Source organism: Pleurodeles waltl, chromosome 3_1 (genome assembly GCF_031143425.1).
Source record: "Pleurodeles waltl isolate 20211129_DDA chromosome 3_1, aPleWal1.hap1.20221129, whole genome shotgun sequence".
Classification (NCBI taxonomy): domain Eukaryota; kingdom Metazoa; phylum Chordata; class Amphibia; order Caudata; family Salamandridae; genus Pleurodeles; species Pleurodeles waltl.
In genome coordinates this window covers 1,390,336,220-1,390,352,578 of record NC_090440.1, presented here as the reverse complement: position 1 = coordinate 1,390,352,578, position 16,359 = coordinate 1,390,336,220, and the positions used below count along the sequence as shown (strand labels likewise).

General features: G+C 43.9%; 1 protein-coding gene across 1 annotated transcript in view; it reads left to right on the top strand.

Annotated features, from left to right (window-relative positions):
* The first annotated feature begins 2,426 nt into the window (after positions 1-2,426).
* The window catches only part of SERINC2 (serine incorporator 2), a 142,194-nt gene continuing 128,261 nt past the window's right edge, over positions 2,427-16,359 (top strand). Inside the window, exon 1 of the mRNA XM_069224896.1 lies at positions 2,427-2,566. Coding sequence (XP_069080997.1) covers positions 2,528-2,566 — 39 coding nt within the window. The 5' untranslated portion in view covers positions 2,427-2,527. The remainder of the gene's footprint in view (positions 2,567-16,359) is intronic.

The window sequence follows — 16,359 nt, the reverse complement described above, 5'->3', positions numbered from 1 at the left end:
AGGGTCCGTACATCACCAACAACCATGTGGATAATTTTTTAGCACAAAGCACCACACACATATGAAGTTCAACCACTTCCCTACTCTCATACCACGGAGTACGCACACTCCTACTAACCTCAACTGGAGTATGCAGACCCCGTACTTACCTCACATACATTACAATTGACCTGCGATTTGCTTAAGCCTGTGCAAGCACAACCTACCACTTTCACACTATCTCAAAAACGCCGAGAACATACTCAACTTTACTAGCAGGATCCAGGATCTGGGAAAGTCATTTCTGGGCTTAAGGGGACATCATCCTTGCTACAATTGCCATTTCAGAAAAACAAAATTCAAACCTCATAAAAATACGAACAACTAACCCTAACTTAGCCTAGTACCATAACCGATAATCACCACATAACTAGTTCTCCAAGGAAACTAACCATCAAGCTGCTACCAAAAACTGCTAGCGCGCCAGGTCCTTAGTAAGTAAACTTACAAGGGGACGTGTGTAGGTCGATGAACCTTTTGAGTCTCATGGAGTATCCTAGCCATGCAGTGACCACCGTAATAGTAGCTAACATCAATAATCAAGATACATTCTATGAAAAAACAACTTTAAACCTTACTACTCAAGAATAACTACTACTCAGGAAAAGGTTTAACAAATGTTATTCCCTATTGCTTACAAGTCTAATCATCTGTTAATTCAATCTTCATTCAAATCAATTCTTTATTAATTCATCAGTTATAAGATGTTATTTCTTGAAGAAAACATATGCGGCACAGCAACACCATAAGCTATGAATATCAGCATTAATAATGCAATTCATCAATTAAGTTTGTCAGTCATTTGTCACCGTCAACATCACCCCTAACAACCTACCTAACCAAGATTAGCTTTAGCATGTTGGTCTTCATGCATTTAGAGAAAAGATCAATTTAGAAAAAATCTACCTAAGTGAAAATCTCTATAAAAAAGCGCAGTTGGTACCTAGAAGAAAAGGCACAAAATTGTCAGTCACATTTTCATAGCTACCTATCCAAGATGGATCAGCAACAAGTCAGTCTTCGTCTTCAGTTTATCAAATAGCTACAGATCAGACTCACAGAGTATGAGCCAAATATCAGCACCTCGGACAGCATCTCCTGACGTCATCAATTTTCTTTCCGCAGTCCTGATTCCTCACCCCTTGTCATTACTTTTTATTAGGGTCTCCCAGTCCATCCCACTAATTGCTAATTGGTCGGAATTTATGACTCTAACCTATAGTTTTTATTTACCAAATCGTATTCTTATATTTCACAAAACGCTGATTGGTTCTTCTTGCGATGACATCATCTGGCTCTTCAGGTATCAAAATCGTTGCACATGGTTCTCTAGTCAGTGCCTCCATTGTTCAAGTCCTGGGAAAGTACATTTAGCCTACACTACAAATAATGGTTTCAAATTTTCTTTACCATCTCCTGTCCGTCGGTACATTGCAGAATGTTCTAGCTAAGCGACTTGAACTCTGAGCGGTTCAAGGTCTCTGTCTACGGTTACCAGTCCTTTGCAAAACTTTCGAATTCTCCATGTTCAGGGCGAGCAAGGCCCAGTGAAACTAGGCCTCAGGAACAGCTAACTTAAGACTTTTGAATTAATACAAAACATAGGTTATACAGCTCATTATACCATATTACTACATTTTTCTCATATGTTTTCATTATTTCACTTATTTTATGTTATTACAGTACACATGGAGATCATACCCCGAGGGCACATTTTCAAACGCACACATTATTTTCTGTTATTAATTTCTCTATGCATTTTTCTCATTTAATAAACACACATATAAGTCATTAATAATTTCTTAATTAACATATCTGCTCCAACAAACCCAATGCCACACTCCATGCCACAAATGAGTGGGATTAATTTCAATGTTATCAGCAATGCACTCATTAAAGTATAGATTAGCTTCCAGCCTCTTCATGCCGCAGGGGGTACAATTTTAGTTTCAAGGTGTAATATTTCAAAACTCTTCCTTTGGCTGCCAACTGCTACAGTAGAGACAGAAAGAGCTGATAGAGCGTAGATAGCGCCCATGAAGTATGTGGAAGTAATCCTCAATAATAAATGCGCACCACTGTCCACTTAACTACAAATAGAAATAAAAATAGGATTTCATAGAACACATTTTCATTTGAAGTGGTGTATACAACAAAAATGTTTAAAATCTAGAGTTAAAAAAACTTGACTATCTATTTTGAGCAAAGTCTATATATTTAAAAAGTATTAAAATTTACATTTTTTCTTTTTCATTGTACTATTGATTTTTACCGGCGCTATGTTGAAAACACTCCTTTTGTAAATGGCCGCTGAGTTTCTATTTCGTCCTACGTCCATGTCTATTACCACAGCGGCGCCGAAGAGATCCGAAGGTTGCCGGGAAAAAACGAAGACGTCTTCCAGGAGAGGAAAGTAATGTATCACAGCTGATAACAGCCAGAAGAGTTGAGTCCGCCAGAGGAGTAGGATCGTTGTTTGGATTTCACGATGGGGGCCTGCCTTGGGATCTGCTCCTTGCTCAGTTGCGTGAGTACTCTGTCTTTCCTTCTCTAACACTCCAACAACCCCTTGCCTCCGGAGAGAGCATCTTACTGCGTACAACTGGGGTTGATACCACATAGAGAAAACGAAAGTTCTCGTTTACAATGTGATTAAAAATGCGTTTATGATTTTGAGACAAATCACTGGGTGAGAGCAGGTGGCTTGGCTGTTTGCAGTAAGAATGGACGCGAGTAGAGTTGTTACGGTTTTTCGTTTTGTAATTACTTTTTTGTAGGTTTATTAGTTAAATCGTGTAAGAAAACAAACTTTGCGAAGCAGATCATTGTACACGGAATTGTTGCTTCGTCCCTCTGGAGCATTGTACCTAATCCAGTCTTCAAGGCTCGGTAAATTATAAGTTGCAGATAGTGAAACAGCAGTTTATCATCCCGGATGTGTGAAGGTTATAGGTTTTAGGACGAATTTATCAGTATTTCCCAACAGCTCCTGTTGAGGAAGTTGACAAGCTATGAAGCTATTTGTTTCATAGCTGCGCTGACTGAAATCTATTTATTCGGTCATAACCCAAGTATACACCTGCAGTGTTCTACATTAATTTCGGGACACACCGCTGCTTTCATACTCTGGGGTATTTTCCTGGCACCCTTTAGTTTGATTTTAAAATATTGTATCCGGCAAAGTCTGCTGGCATAGTAAAAGTGTTGGTGTCGTAGCCTGCACCAAACACGGAAAGGACGCTCTCTTGTTTACCGAGCAAAAGAAAAAACTGTAAATTTCACCTTTTTATTGTTCTAGTTGCTGTAAATTGTCTCTTTTTTTTCCCTTTGCCGCTGGTACATGAAATTCACGTTTACAGGAGTATCGTCATCTTCAAGAGAAATTCAATTATCCGATTTTTTTTTTTTTTAATTCTGTCATCCTATATATTTTTCTATTGTTATTTCGTTTGGCATGAATACTTGAGCATGTTTAGAAGTAATGTGATTGCTAAAGGGAACCACTCCCCCCCCCCCCCCCCCCCCCGTATTTTTACTTTTCATAGTCTTGCTGCCGTGGACTAGTATTACACTTTGATGTGAAACCCCATATACTACATCACTCATGACATCCTCTGTGAAATCATTGATTATATCACTGCAACAGTTGCAGTAAAATTATTGATGACAAAACTGTGCATGACAAGTGCACGAATTATAGGTACCTTAGAGCACACTGTAAATATTTCTGTTTAAGTAGTCCCAATGCACTGACATTTGTGTGTATAGTCTTCTTTGTCTTCCCCCCCCCCCCTCCCCCCCTTTATGGTCTATCTGGGGACGAGGGGGGAGCCTCGAGGCCTCCACTACGGTCCCACCAGATTGATTTTTTTTTTTTCCCCTTTTCCTTCATTTTTAGCACTTTATGGATTATCTGGGAGTGTGGGGGATCCTCAAGGCCTCCCCTGCAGTCCCAGCCGGCTCCTGCCTCCTACCTGAGCCGGCACTGCTTCAGCAACTTGGAAGCTGCTTTAATAGTAGCTCCTTGCTTGGTACAGCAATGTTTCATCTGTCCGGGAAGACAGATGAAAACTCCGCTTTCTGACAGCGGGACCTGTTTGACATCTCAGTTGGCTTGCGTTTAAGGTAGGTACATGACATCCAGGTCTGGATGATGTGCAGGCAATTTGAGGTGCTATATATCTGCAGTGAAGGACACTCAGGTAGAGTATATTAAAAGTCCACAAACCAGGTCCCTCTCCTATCACTCTTCTTTATGCTTTGTTCTGATCCTGTACAGTGCTCCACTGCCTTTTGGCTAGGACCACTCTACAGAAATGCTGCAATACATACCTGTCTTTTTTGGCTGTGGCTGTTCCTTGGTGGAACTGAGATTCAGTTAATAATGACAACGTTTAATTTCTAGTTCCCTTTACAATTTAAACTTTATAATTTCTTTCATTTATGCTGGGCTGCATTGTAAATAGCAGTTTTTAGGGCATGCTCAGTAACATCTGCATGAAGCTGATACCTGTTTCAAAGGTCACCTGGTTATTGTGCACACTTCTGTTGCTGTCATGTATGGCTGCTTACAAAGGTGAGGTTGTGTGCCAAACTGACACAGAATTGAAAATCAACAAGGAGGGAGGGGAGGAGGAGGGGGGGGGTTGGGGGAGGGCGTGCTATTGTGAGTCAGAGTCGAATTTGTATGGTCATACATTGATGATTGATTATTCCAGGTATTATTAAAAATATTAATAGATTAGCAACTGGTAATTTCAGAATACAGTACAAGCACAAACGTTGGCATTTGTGTAATACATAATAAAGTCTTCAGAAAGTTGTTTCTGACAGGCTATTGACAATATCTTGGTTAAGTGTTTTTTTTTCGCTTCACATCCCACATGGTTTTCCTTTTGATAGATCTTTGAAAACCAATTCTCAGTTCAGAAAAGTCTTTTATTCTCTATTAGCCTCAGAACATGTTTAGCTTTTTTTTCCACAAGAATATTGTGGTGGGGTGGTCAAAGTACCTTAACAAGCAGTAAATGCATGGATTGACTTCTCACTGAACAGGTGGTGTGGTTGATAATTCGAGCTCCGTGAAGGAAATGTAGTGGTTAATTCTTAGAGTGAGTGTGAGATCAGTAGACATGAAATGATGGAGTAAAGTGGTGGTTAATCTGGAGTTAAGGTAGGGGGACATCAGCTGACAAGAAATGGTCAGATTGGATGTAACTCATGATCCTTTTTGGACATCAAGCCCTGTCTTTACACCAGGAGGTCCCAGACTACTATCTCTTTAGCACACATGTTACAGGTGCTTGCAATATAACTGGGAGAGTTAAAGGACTGTCATAGAGATTTGTGTGCTGCCAGGAATTGATATGCTAGAATGCTGGCAGTCACCATTACATTGCTTTGAAGCCTATAAAAGCAATGGTATGTAGTTGGGTAATAGTATCAGCTGATGTTTAAAGCCCTGAGAACCCTAACCACCCAGGAGTTTAAAGTTATTTTAAACATTATATTATTACAGTGATTGTTTAGCAACTTCCAATCTACACACTGGTCTAGCCTTGATAAAATTGATAAAGGAGGATTTAAAGGAGATTCAGTGTCGGTGGTCAAGGTGCCATGTTATGTGGACCTGAATTTGTTCCCAGGAGGGTTTAGCGTGGGGCCCACAGACTGGCAGGTATAGAAAGGGCCAGAAGAAATGGAAATGCAAGCTTTTTGCAGGGACTAAGGTATTAGAAGGATTTAGCATTCCCGTTTACTCTGATGATACAGACTTTTTCCGTGGAGACTGGGTCCACTTGTCGTATTTGGGCAGGGAGTTGTATTTGGTGCAGCTGAGGGGGGCACTAGGTAAGGCATTGAAGATTTGTTACCGAGTGTCAGGGAGGGGAGAGTTGGGGGCAGAAAAAATTGTGTTGGGGCCTTTTCCTGGGTGGCAGTTGGCAGAGAAGTTGGTTTGGTTTACCAAAGTTTGTTGCTGACAGCAGCAACCTAGGCTGAAAGGGAAAGGGTAGCCAGGCTTACACCAGGAGGAGCCAAGAAGTTAAAGGTTCACTAGGAAGTTAAGTTAGAGGTTAATAGTTGCAGTAAAACTGATTGATATCTGACAAAGTACCCCGAACAGGTTCATGGAAATGCCAAGCACTCAACTGGGCAAACACCAGAGAGCAATTAGGGTTGCTGCTGCCTCTCAGCCCCAGGAGCCACCAAGAAGAAGCAACTATTAAAACTATGTAGTAGGGAATCTTGACCTGATCCATGGATTCACACAGCTTAGCTGTCTGTGCATTGATGCTACCTCAGTTTGCACAGCTGCAGGAAGAGCGCCTACATTGTTGCTACCTGCCACTTTCTCTATGACCAAAGAAAAGAGGAGGGAAGCTAGACATTGTACAAGACTGGAAAGTCTGGTAAGCCGCCTCACACTGGGAGATCAGCAGGGTGACAAACCTGTGCTTCACAGCCCCTCGTACTCTGGATCTAGGCCACAATTGAGGTGCGTGGACACCACGTGGGAAACAGTTTTTTGAGCCATGTGAAAACATTTCCAGGCACAATTTCATCTGTATGTTAACAAAAATACAAGCATTGGCAAGGCCAAAAGGTCTCACCTAAGCAAGAGCTGTTGCTTTTGGCAATGTGTCATAGCCATGTTATTCACCAGTGAGGCTTGAGTTCAGCATGGCTAAGACTTTGTGGCAAACTGGACAGTGGCGTGGATTGTGGTAGAGTGGAATGGTGAAGAGTGGAGTAGAGTGTTGCGGAGTGGCTTAGAGTAGAGGGTATGGGAGTGGCATACACTGGATTGGTGTAGAGTGCATTGGTAGAGTGTTGCAGAGTATAGTGGCGTAGAAGGCAGTGGTGTAGATTAGTGCGGTGCATGCCGTAGTGGAGTTCAGTGGCATAGAGTGTAGAGTGTCAATGTAGTGGTGTAGAGCGCAGTGATGCAGAGTAGAATGCAGTTGGGTTGAGTGTATTGGCGCAGAATGCAGTGGCTAAGAGTAGAGTGGCGCAGAGTAGAGTGGCATAGAGTACACTTTCTGAGTAGAGAGAAGTGGCGTAAAGTAGATTGTTTCAAAGTAGAGCGAAGTGGTGAAAAGTAGGTTGTTTCACAGTAGACTCAAGTGGTGCAGAATGGAATGATGCTCGGAAGAGCAGTTGCTTAGTTTGGCATAAAATATAATGGCTAGTAAAGTGGTGTGTAGATTGCAGTGGCATAGAGTCTAATGGTTCAAAGTAGATTAGAGTGCAGTGGCAAAGAGTAGAGTGGTGCAGAGTGTATTGCTTGGAGTAAAGTGGTATAGTAGAGGCATAGTGCACTGGCGTGGAGTGGTACAGTGGCATGGTGCAGAGTACAGTGGTAGTACACTGCATTACAGACAACACATCTTCAATTAAATTGACCATTAGATTTGCACAGATATACAGTTTTACTAATAAAATTATTCAGTGCACAGATGAAAATGCATCATCTCGTTTAATGATACGTTTTGATCATATTAAAGTATTTGTTTCCAACACACTTCAGAAATAACAAAAAATGTGCTTTGTGTGTTTAATTCCGATACTTACACAGTTCATTCAAATGTTTTTGTGTGCTAGAAAAAAACTCTTTCCTACCCCCCCAGTATCCAGCAAGATATATAATATATAAATTCCTCCACTTTGAAGCCAGAAAAATAAAAGGAAACACGCGCTCTTGGAATACAGCGCCTTACATTTGACCTCTGTCTTTGAATGCACAGCAAATGTGACGAGACAACAAGATTTAAAAAGATGTTCACAGAAAGCGAGTTTGTGGAAGGCTACAGAAAACTTGGTTTAGGCAACAGGAGGGGGGAGCCTAAAGCTATTAAATCCAGTAAATGGAGCAAAAAACATATATTTCTCTGATTGATATACATATCTCCTAATGTTGGTCTGTTTGCAGAAAAAGTTTTTAAAAATTATTATTTTTTTTTTTTTAACTTGCCTATGTCTTTGGTGCAACTTCGTGAATCTTCACGAAATTTTCCCAATTTTTTTTAGTGCTCACGTCAGCTGATGCCTGGAAAGTTTCAGGGGTGATCCATTAAGTGGGGGCCGAGAAAAAGGGTTGGGGTCAAAAAAGGTGTGTTTCTCATGTTAATTCTTGTAGGGATTTTGAACATGACTACAGCTCGAACCACTGGACAGAATTACATCATATTTGGCAAAAAGGCAGCTGTTGTTCAGAAAGTGCCCATTTTGTTATTTGGTGTAAATCAGTTCAATATTTTTGAAATATTAAAGAAAAAACAAATTTGTATATATAGGGACACAAAGGCTCTGGGAACCCTCTCGATCTTGTGCTGAGATCTGATTGGCTGCCAGCACTTCAACAAGGAAGTGTTGGCAGCCATGTTGGGACTCTGCTTCAGCTGAGTCCCTGAAAAAAATGATGAAAAAAAAACAAAAGGGGCCGGGGTACTCACCCTGAGCCCTTAGCTCTTTGTGGTTGGTGTCCCAGAGCAAAAATGCATTAAAAAAAAAAAAAAAAAAAAAGTTTCAGTCCCTTCCCGGTGCTCCCCTCTGCAGCCCTGGGGACCACCACCTACCCGGGGCTTCACAGTAAATGAATGCAGGGGGCCACTTGACCCCCCTTTCACAGCCCTGGGGACCGCCACCTCCCCGGGGCATTCACAGTAAAAGAATGATGGAGGAGCGCCCTGCAGTCCTAGAACCGTAACCTCCCCTGGGCAGATTTTGTGAAGAAATGTGGGGCGGGCAGCCCCATCCTCCCTCTCTTCCACACCCCCCCCCCCCACCTCCTGCCCCCTCACCCCCCCCCCCCCCCCCCCACACACACACAGCCCTGGGGACAGCTACCTCCCCAGGGCTAAATTTAAATAACATAGGGAGTCCATATCGGACCCCAGGCCGTGAGGAGCACCACCTCCTCAGGGCAATTAAAGTTGGAGGGGCGGCTGTGCAGCCCTTCTCGAAGAGCCAGTGATGGACCTGTGGACTGCCACCCCCTAGGGCCGGCTCCTGCTATGTCCCGGGGTACCCCCCCCAGGATATAATTATCTGACTTGGCAGGAGGTTCGACAACTCTCGCCAAGTCAGAGTATACAGTTGACTTTTTGCAGGTGATAACTATCAAACAGCTCTCACTTGCAAAAAGTCAAGTTTTCATCTGTTTCCCTGAATGCAAAACAGATTAAGACATTGCACCCGTAAGCAGGGAACTGTTTATTTAAAGTAGCTCCATGCTTATGGGAGCAGTTCCGGCTCTTGCAGGTGGAGTGGTGCTGGCTGAGACCGCGCGGGTCTTCAGGCTCCCCTCAACCCCCCTCCCCCCGTAGTCCTGTCACTCACAGCCTCTCTCTTCCATCCCACAATGGGATGGAAGAGAGGGAGAGGGAGAGTGAGAGAGAGACCTAACCATTGCAGTGGTCACTCTATGCAAAGACTTCAGAATCAGACTAGCAAGATGTTTGGTACAAATGTTAGTTACTTTAGGATGCACAGTGGAACACAGTCACTTCTGGCCTAATGGTCCAGGTCTTGAGCTGTCTCTCAGTAGGCTGAAGGTTCAGATTCTAGAATCACTTGGCAGCATGTTTATTTAATAGTGCTTTGGTTGTTAAACCTTCCTAGTGATTGAATATTAGAAATGCCTGGAAGCATCACACTAAGGAGTCACATGTAGCCTAAAGTTTAATGTCACAGACCCTCACCCTGAAAGTTGAGGGTTCTACTCCAAGCGTGTCTGTGGTAATTTTCGTTTGTTAATTTCTTTTAAACTCCAAAAGTTTAAGATTCATACTGAAATGTGATCTCACTTGTTTTAAGTGACAATTACACTTTTTTTTATTTGTCCTAAAAGATCTCATTCTAGTATATTATTATTCATCAAAACCTAAAAAACTGCTCTCCCTCTCAAGTTTTGTCAATCTTTCTCTTAACTTCTCTCCCCCTCTGTCAATCTCTCACTTTCTGTGTCTACCTCTTCCATCCCATAAAGGAATGGACGACAGAGAGCAATTGTTATTACAGTGATCTCCTGACGATGACTTCAAAGAGTCAGACTAGCAAGATATTTGTTAAGAATGTTCTAGCTAAATTTGGATGCAGAGCAGAACCGGGTCACTTCTGGCCTAATCTTCTAGGTCTTTTGCTGTCACTCAGTAGGATGAAGGTCTAATCCTAGTTTTGCTTGGCAGTGTGTCTGATCATTTTCTAGTGTTTTCACTGTTAAACATTCCTAGTGATGGAACATTGAAGTATTTTTCCCCTCAAAATCTGTGGGTTAAATGCCATAGCTTAGTCTGGACACTGCACAGTAAACAGCCACCTCAGACATGGTGGTTAAGGTTTCAGACATGAACACTAAAGGTTAAGGGTTCTAGTATAGGTGAGTCTGTGGTCTTTTCCAGATTTAGTTTCTTTTCAACAATAAATATTTAAGTTACATACTGAAGGGTGATCTCTCACTTTTTTTAATTGTCAAAAAAAAAAATATTTTCAGTTTGTCTAGAAATATCTTATTCTAAGTGTATCATTCATCAAAGCTTAAAGTAATTGCACTCTTTCTCGGGGTGAGTCTGCCACAGGGGCTGGCCGCTGGTCAGGCCCTGTGGCCAACCCCACTGCGCCCGCCTTTGACCGTACATGGTGCAAGGTTGGGTGGTTATAGGGGTTTAGCCACAGGGCTTGGCCGTAGGCCAGATCCTGCAGCCAACCACCGCCGTGCACGGCCGAAGGCCATGCCCTGTGGTGGTTGGATTAGCATATAGTAGTGAAAATTACTATACGTTAAAATAATAAAATATATATAGCAATTCACTTGAAGGACATTATAGTTAGGAAATAGAGGTTAAAAACCATAGAAATTCACTTTAAAAAAACAAAGGTTATAGGGATGTTATAGTTAGGCTTACGGTTTGAACGTACAACGTATATCTGTGTCTGTATGAGCGTACGTTTGGGGCCGCTGAAAAGAAGGTGTAAGTTCTGTCTAGAGGCTGGTGTAGTCGACATGTGTCTGTCAAGCTTGCCTTGTGTATCCATTCCCGGAAGCCCTTTGAAAAGGTTCCTGACTGAGCTTGTCGGTGGGCAGATCTGTCTAGTTCAGAGTCCGGCACTATATTGAAGTCTCCACCTATATTGACATCTGTGTTCGGTGTAAGAACTCTCCCTTTCGCGTCTTTAAGAAAGCTTTCCTGATGGTCTTTGGGACTGTAACTGTTTACTACTGTCATCTTGTGGTCATGAGTAGTAAAATATAGGGAGAGAAGTCTCCCTGGTATCTCCGCTTGTGTGCCCACTATCTTCCCCGGGAATTGTGTGGCCATCAAGACTGCTAACCCTGCCGTCCTGCCCTTGTGAGTGATACTGACGGTCATACCATCTTGCCTGTAGTCGTTTCCAGTCTACTCTGAGAAGGTGGGTTACCTACATTAGGCAGATATCACATTTCTTCTCCCATAGCAGTGAGAGAAGAGCCATCCTCTTCACGGGAACATTAAGACTACGTATGCACACCATTCAAGTGGTGTATAACACGTTTTAGGTCTTGTCCCAACTTTCTGATCATAGGCCAATCAACCCGGATAACAGCACCCACAAGCATCCTCAGAACAGACAATACACCCAGTGTGATCACCATCAAGGAAATATAAAGAACAATAATAAACATATAATGGACAATACACAAAGTTCCCCGCCTGGTAACGGAACCAAGTGCTTCTGTGGGATACAGCTCATCGCCATGGTCAATTGCTCATCATCCAGTGTCCTGGGGTTGTGGGGCTCTGCCGCCAGACGCTTCCAGCCTTCCACGTGCGACCCGCCATAGAAGACGAACCCCGAGGGGACCCCTCCGTGGCCCCGCACTTCAGGCATGCAGCACTCTGCAAAGGTTGGGCAGAGTAGCCCTAGTGCTGTGAGTCGGCTTATGGTGCACTTATCAGAGTTCCGCAGGCTTCCGAGTAGTGCAGCTCTCTTTTTGTACTCTCCAGGTTTGTGGGCTTGTTAAATTTGTATCTGCGTGCTCTGGCTTTCCGGGATCCCTCTGCACGTGGCTGCTGGTCCTGCATGGAACCTTGTGATCCCACAGCGGCATATCCGGTATCACCTGGGCAAATGCTTCACGTTTCATTCTGCCAGACAAATTTAGGCATAAAGGATGACCCCATTTATTCCTAATTCCTTTCTCCCTGAGGACATCTGTCACGGGTCAGAGGGTTCTGCGGCGCTGCAAGGTCACTGAGGAGAGATCCTAAAAAAGGCCTAGTTCAAGGCCCTCAAACTCCATTGTAGTTTGGTCACAAACTGCCGCCAGGATGACCGCTCTTTGTCCATGAAAATGTAGACAAGTGAGTATGTCTTGAGCATGTCCCGGTGAGTGGGCAGGCCGGCCCGCTCGGTGTGTTTGATCTAGTACGATATCCTGGTCTTTTAGGGTAGAGACCGCATGACGGAAAAGGCGGGTTACAAAATCCTCAAGGCTCCCGGAGACCGCCCGCAGCGGAACTCCCTTGATGCAGATATTTGAGCGCCTTGACCTGTTTTCCAAGTCTTCCAGTTGGTACTGCAGTTCTAAGTTCCTTTCTTACAGGGCGAGGAGTTCCCTCCTGTGGCTGTCCACTTCTTCTTCACAAGTGGCCTGCATCTGCTCCAGCGTGTCTACTCGTTGCCCAAGATCTCCGAAATCTCTCCTCAGATCCTTAACTTCTGTTGCTATTTCCTGCTTTAATGTAGCAAAGTCCCCTCTGAGAACGCCGAATAGTTGTCCAGGAATGCCTTTGTTATGGGAGTATCATCACCTTCCGCAGGGCCCGTTCCTGTGGCAGTTCCCCCCCCCTCCACAACCGGACTCAGAGGGGTCTGGCATTTTAGCAGGGGTCTTTGCAAAGAGGTTCTTGAGAGGGCCTTCTTTCTTGGAGGGTCTCTGAGAAGCCTTTGCGGGCGGGGTGTTCTCAAATGTGGGACCACGGTACGTCTGGATGTCAGAGGCCAGTTGGTTTAGTCTATCCTGACAGACCTTCACTTAGTATTTTTTTCTTTCCCACTGCCGTGCCACAAGGTTTCAGCTCGAGTCCACCAGCGGGGGTCGGCCACTGGGCCACATCAGGACAAAATCCCTACTACTCTCCTATATAGGGACTCCAGTCAAGGCACCTTGTCCAGCAGTAGGGCCCGTCACTGGTTGCTGACACAGCCTCGCCTTTGCGTGTCTCTGTTCTTGACGAAAAAGCTGGGCCCTCCCACCAGAGGTATGCCTGTATGTTGAAATTAGGCCCCAATGGTGACACCAGCACCGCTCCGATCTTAAGTGGGGCTCCTTTCCGCTCCCCACTGTCTGGGTGCGAAGCACTGAGTCTTGCTGTCTCTTTTTTCCCTTCCTGCTCAGAGAGGGCGACTCCACCATGCCAGAAGCCCTGCCCGCTGCTGCGCAAGGCCTCCGGGCAAGGGGGTGGGGGGGAGGGGAGGGTGCCCAAAATGCCACGAGTATGGCTGCCAATTCACATTGAAAGGGGGGGGGTGCCAGGAGTTCATGTTTCCCCATCTCCCACCTTGTGCCCCAGCTCCTCCTCACTTCCCTCACTCGTCCCTGATCTCTTGCCTCAGTCGGTCCTCTGGGAACCCCCTCATTGACTGCTACCTCTTCTGTTACTAACTGCTATGTTTTGGTGTTAAACTGATACTAATGAGGTGCAGCCAGTGGCCAGACAGTGTTAAAAAGTTTTTTTTTTTTTAAATAACAAAATAATGCCATCACAAAATGTGTCGCATTGTGGTGCATAATTTGCCTTTTCTTGTGCATAATTTACTCAAACCTTTCTCATAATTTGGCCCTTACCTGCTCCATAAGTGCGGTGGCCTTGGCTGTGACCTACCTACTTCCCCTTGTGTGCTAGGATATAACCAATCAGGGCAGGCTCTAGGGTGGTGCAACCGGTGCTGACTTTGGGAGGGGGCGCCGTATTTGTAAGTGTATTAGAGTTTGAAAAGCCCCAGCTGCAGTGTTCCTTGCCTCCAGCAAATGTTCAGGCAACAATAAAAATGTTACGATAAATCTGGTGATTAATGTTCTGCCTGGACAGAGATCGGAGTTTTCTCTAGTGGAAGTTTTATGGTAGGACAGGACCGTAATATGCCTCCTGCAAAGAATATGTACCATGCAGACCACAAAGTGCATAGAATGCAAATGAGTCAGTGGGTACTACTTTTTTCGGAGAGATCCTTTTTAGGGTCGAGCCTGCGTTGCATGCGCTTGCGCATGCTTTCGCAGGGAGACTCTTTTGTATTTATAAAAGGGCTCGGAGCCCTGTCAACTTCATGTCAGTGTTTTTTATTGGTTGGTGGGCTTCCCTAATAAAATCTGCTTACTTTCATTAGTCGAAGGCACGCATTTGGCATGCCTTTTCCAGTGGCTAGCCCTCCTCAAGCGCATCGACCGAGTACAGAAAACATGCGAGGCTTGCTGTTTTCCATCGGGCTCGTGGGCTTTTTTTCTCTAATTTACAAGCCCGATCTCGCTTGGCAGAAGTCGAGCACTTTAGGTTCTTGATTTCACTTTTTCGGGTTATGTACATAAATGCACTTTTGCCCGATAGGTGAAAAGTCGGGTTAGGAGTTTACAAAGCGATCAGCTCTAACATGAGCAAACGTGAGAGCCGATGCATTGTAAATGCTTGTTGTTATTTGCAGTTTATAAATTAAAGTCTTAATATAGAACAAAAGGCTAGTGACAGTCATCAAAGAACTGTAGGCATTCCTCACGGTATAGCTAAGAGCGTTATTATTTTTCCCTGTCTTTCATTATCCTATTGTTGCAAAAAGGGTTCATTTGGGTATAAACCAATTCTGATTATTAAACCTCCCCCTCCCCCCCCCCCCCCAACTATGGTATTGTGTTAAATTCTGAGTTTGTGCTTCTCAAGTCTAAGCACTTAAACTATACAGCCAACCAGTATGGATGACATGCGACTCCTTCATCTTCTAGTGCTCGGCTTTATGTAACGTTTCTTATACACTGATTTACACACTAGTGATTGATTGTGTAAAGTGCTGTGACACTCTACACTAAAATGAGTGGCGCTATAAAACTAATTAAATGCAACTGAGATTGAGTGGTTGGAGAGACTTGAGGGGCACTGTTAAAGGGTGGTGTTGAGGGAATCGGTGGCAGAGGTGGTCATTGGGGGCGCCAACAACTATTGTCTCACAGGGCGCTGCCAGCGCTAAGGCCGTGCATGTAGCCAATTCTAATACTTGTGAGCACTTGCTTTTTATAAGAGGTTTAACTGTTCTGTTCTGCAAACTTGATTTAGACTAGCCTCAACTACTTCTAGTGCTGTTGCATTATGGTTTGTACAGCCATCACTTGTATTTATAGTGCGTGATGTAACGGATGGTATGTTGGTTTGTTATCATTTGGTTCTTTAAACTCTGATGTTCTTCTGTTTTGCTGAGGTACAGCATTACCCATCTACAGTTTGACACCTGTTTGTGGAATGATGTCTGGACTCATCAGGAATACTATTAGTTTAACTTCGTTAATGAGACGATCATAAGTCAGTGCTACAATGTTCAAAGCAAATGGGTGTAGTGATAAATAGTTCAGCCCCACCCCTCACTTTCAGAAATGTCGATAAAATATTTGACGTTTTAGTAATTTGTTCTCGATTTCGTTTTCTCTTTTTTTTTTTTTTTTTTTTTTTTAAATTTTAAAAGGGTGAGTACTTGCAATAATTAGAACTTGTGCCACACATTTAATGAGAGAGTATCGGCACGTCTCTGGAGCAAAGTAGCACTCTAAAGAGTGAGTACTTGCACTTGTACATTGCGATTTAAAGCATTGGTTGTAATCGCTGCTTTATATGGAGAAATAGACGTGCAGTACCTGTTTGTTCCCGTGAAGTGCAGGTACTCTCCGATTTAAAAGTACTGCAGCAGTGCCAAGAAGTGCCGGTACTCCCCATTTCAAGTTAAAGATTTGCAGGTACTCGGTACCGGACAGCACCTACCCATTTAAAGCACTGTGTAGTGTAGGACCAATGTGCGAAGAGGTGGGTAAATCGTGTGAGGTCCTAAGGTGTGCTTGTCCTGTCGTGGTAAACGCGGCGCGGTATGTGAGTTCGAGGGTGCTTTTATTTTTATACTTTAGCTTGGATATGCCCAGGCTCGCTTGGTACAGTGTGGCTGATGTGAAAATACCTGCAACTGCAGATGTGTGTTGCCTGCCCTGCACTGAACCAGATGTAACAGGAACCCAGTTTGATCAGTTTAACAAGCATGTTGTAAAACTGGACGTCCCACTTCCTGTTTAACGGAACCGCGATGTAGAAC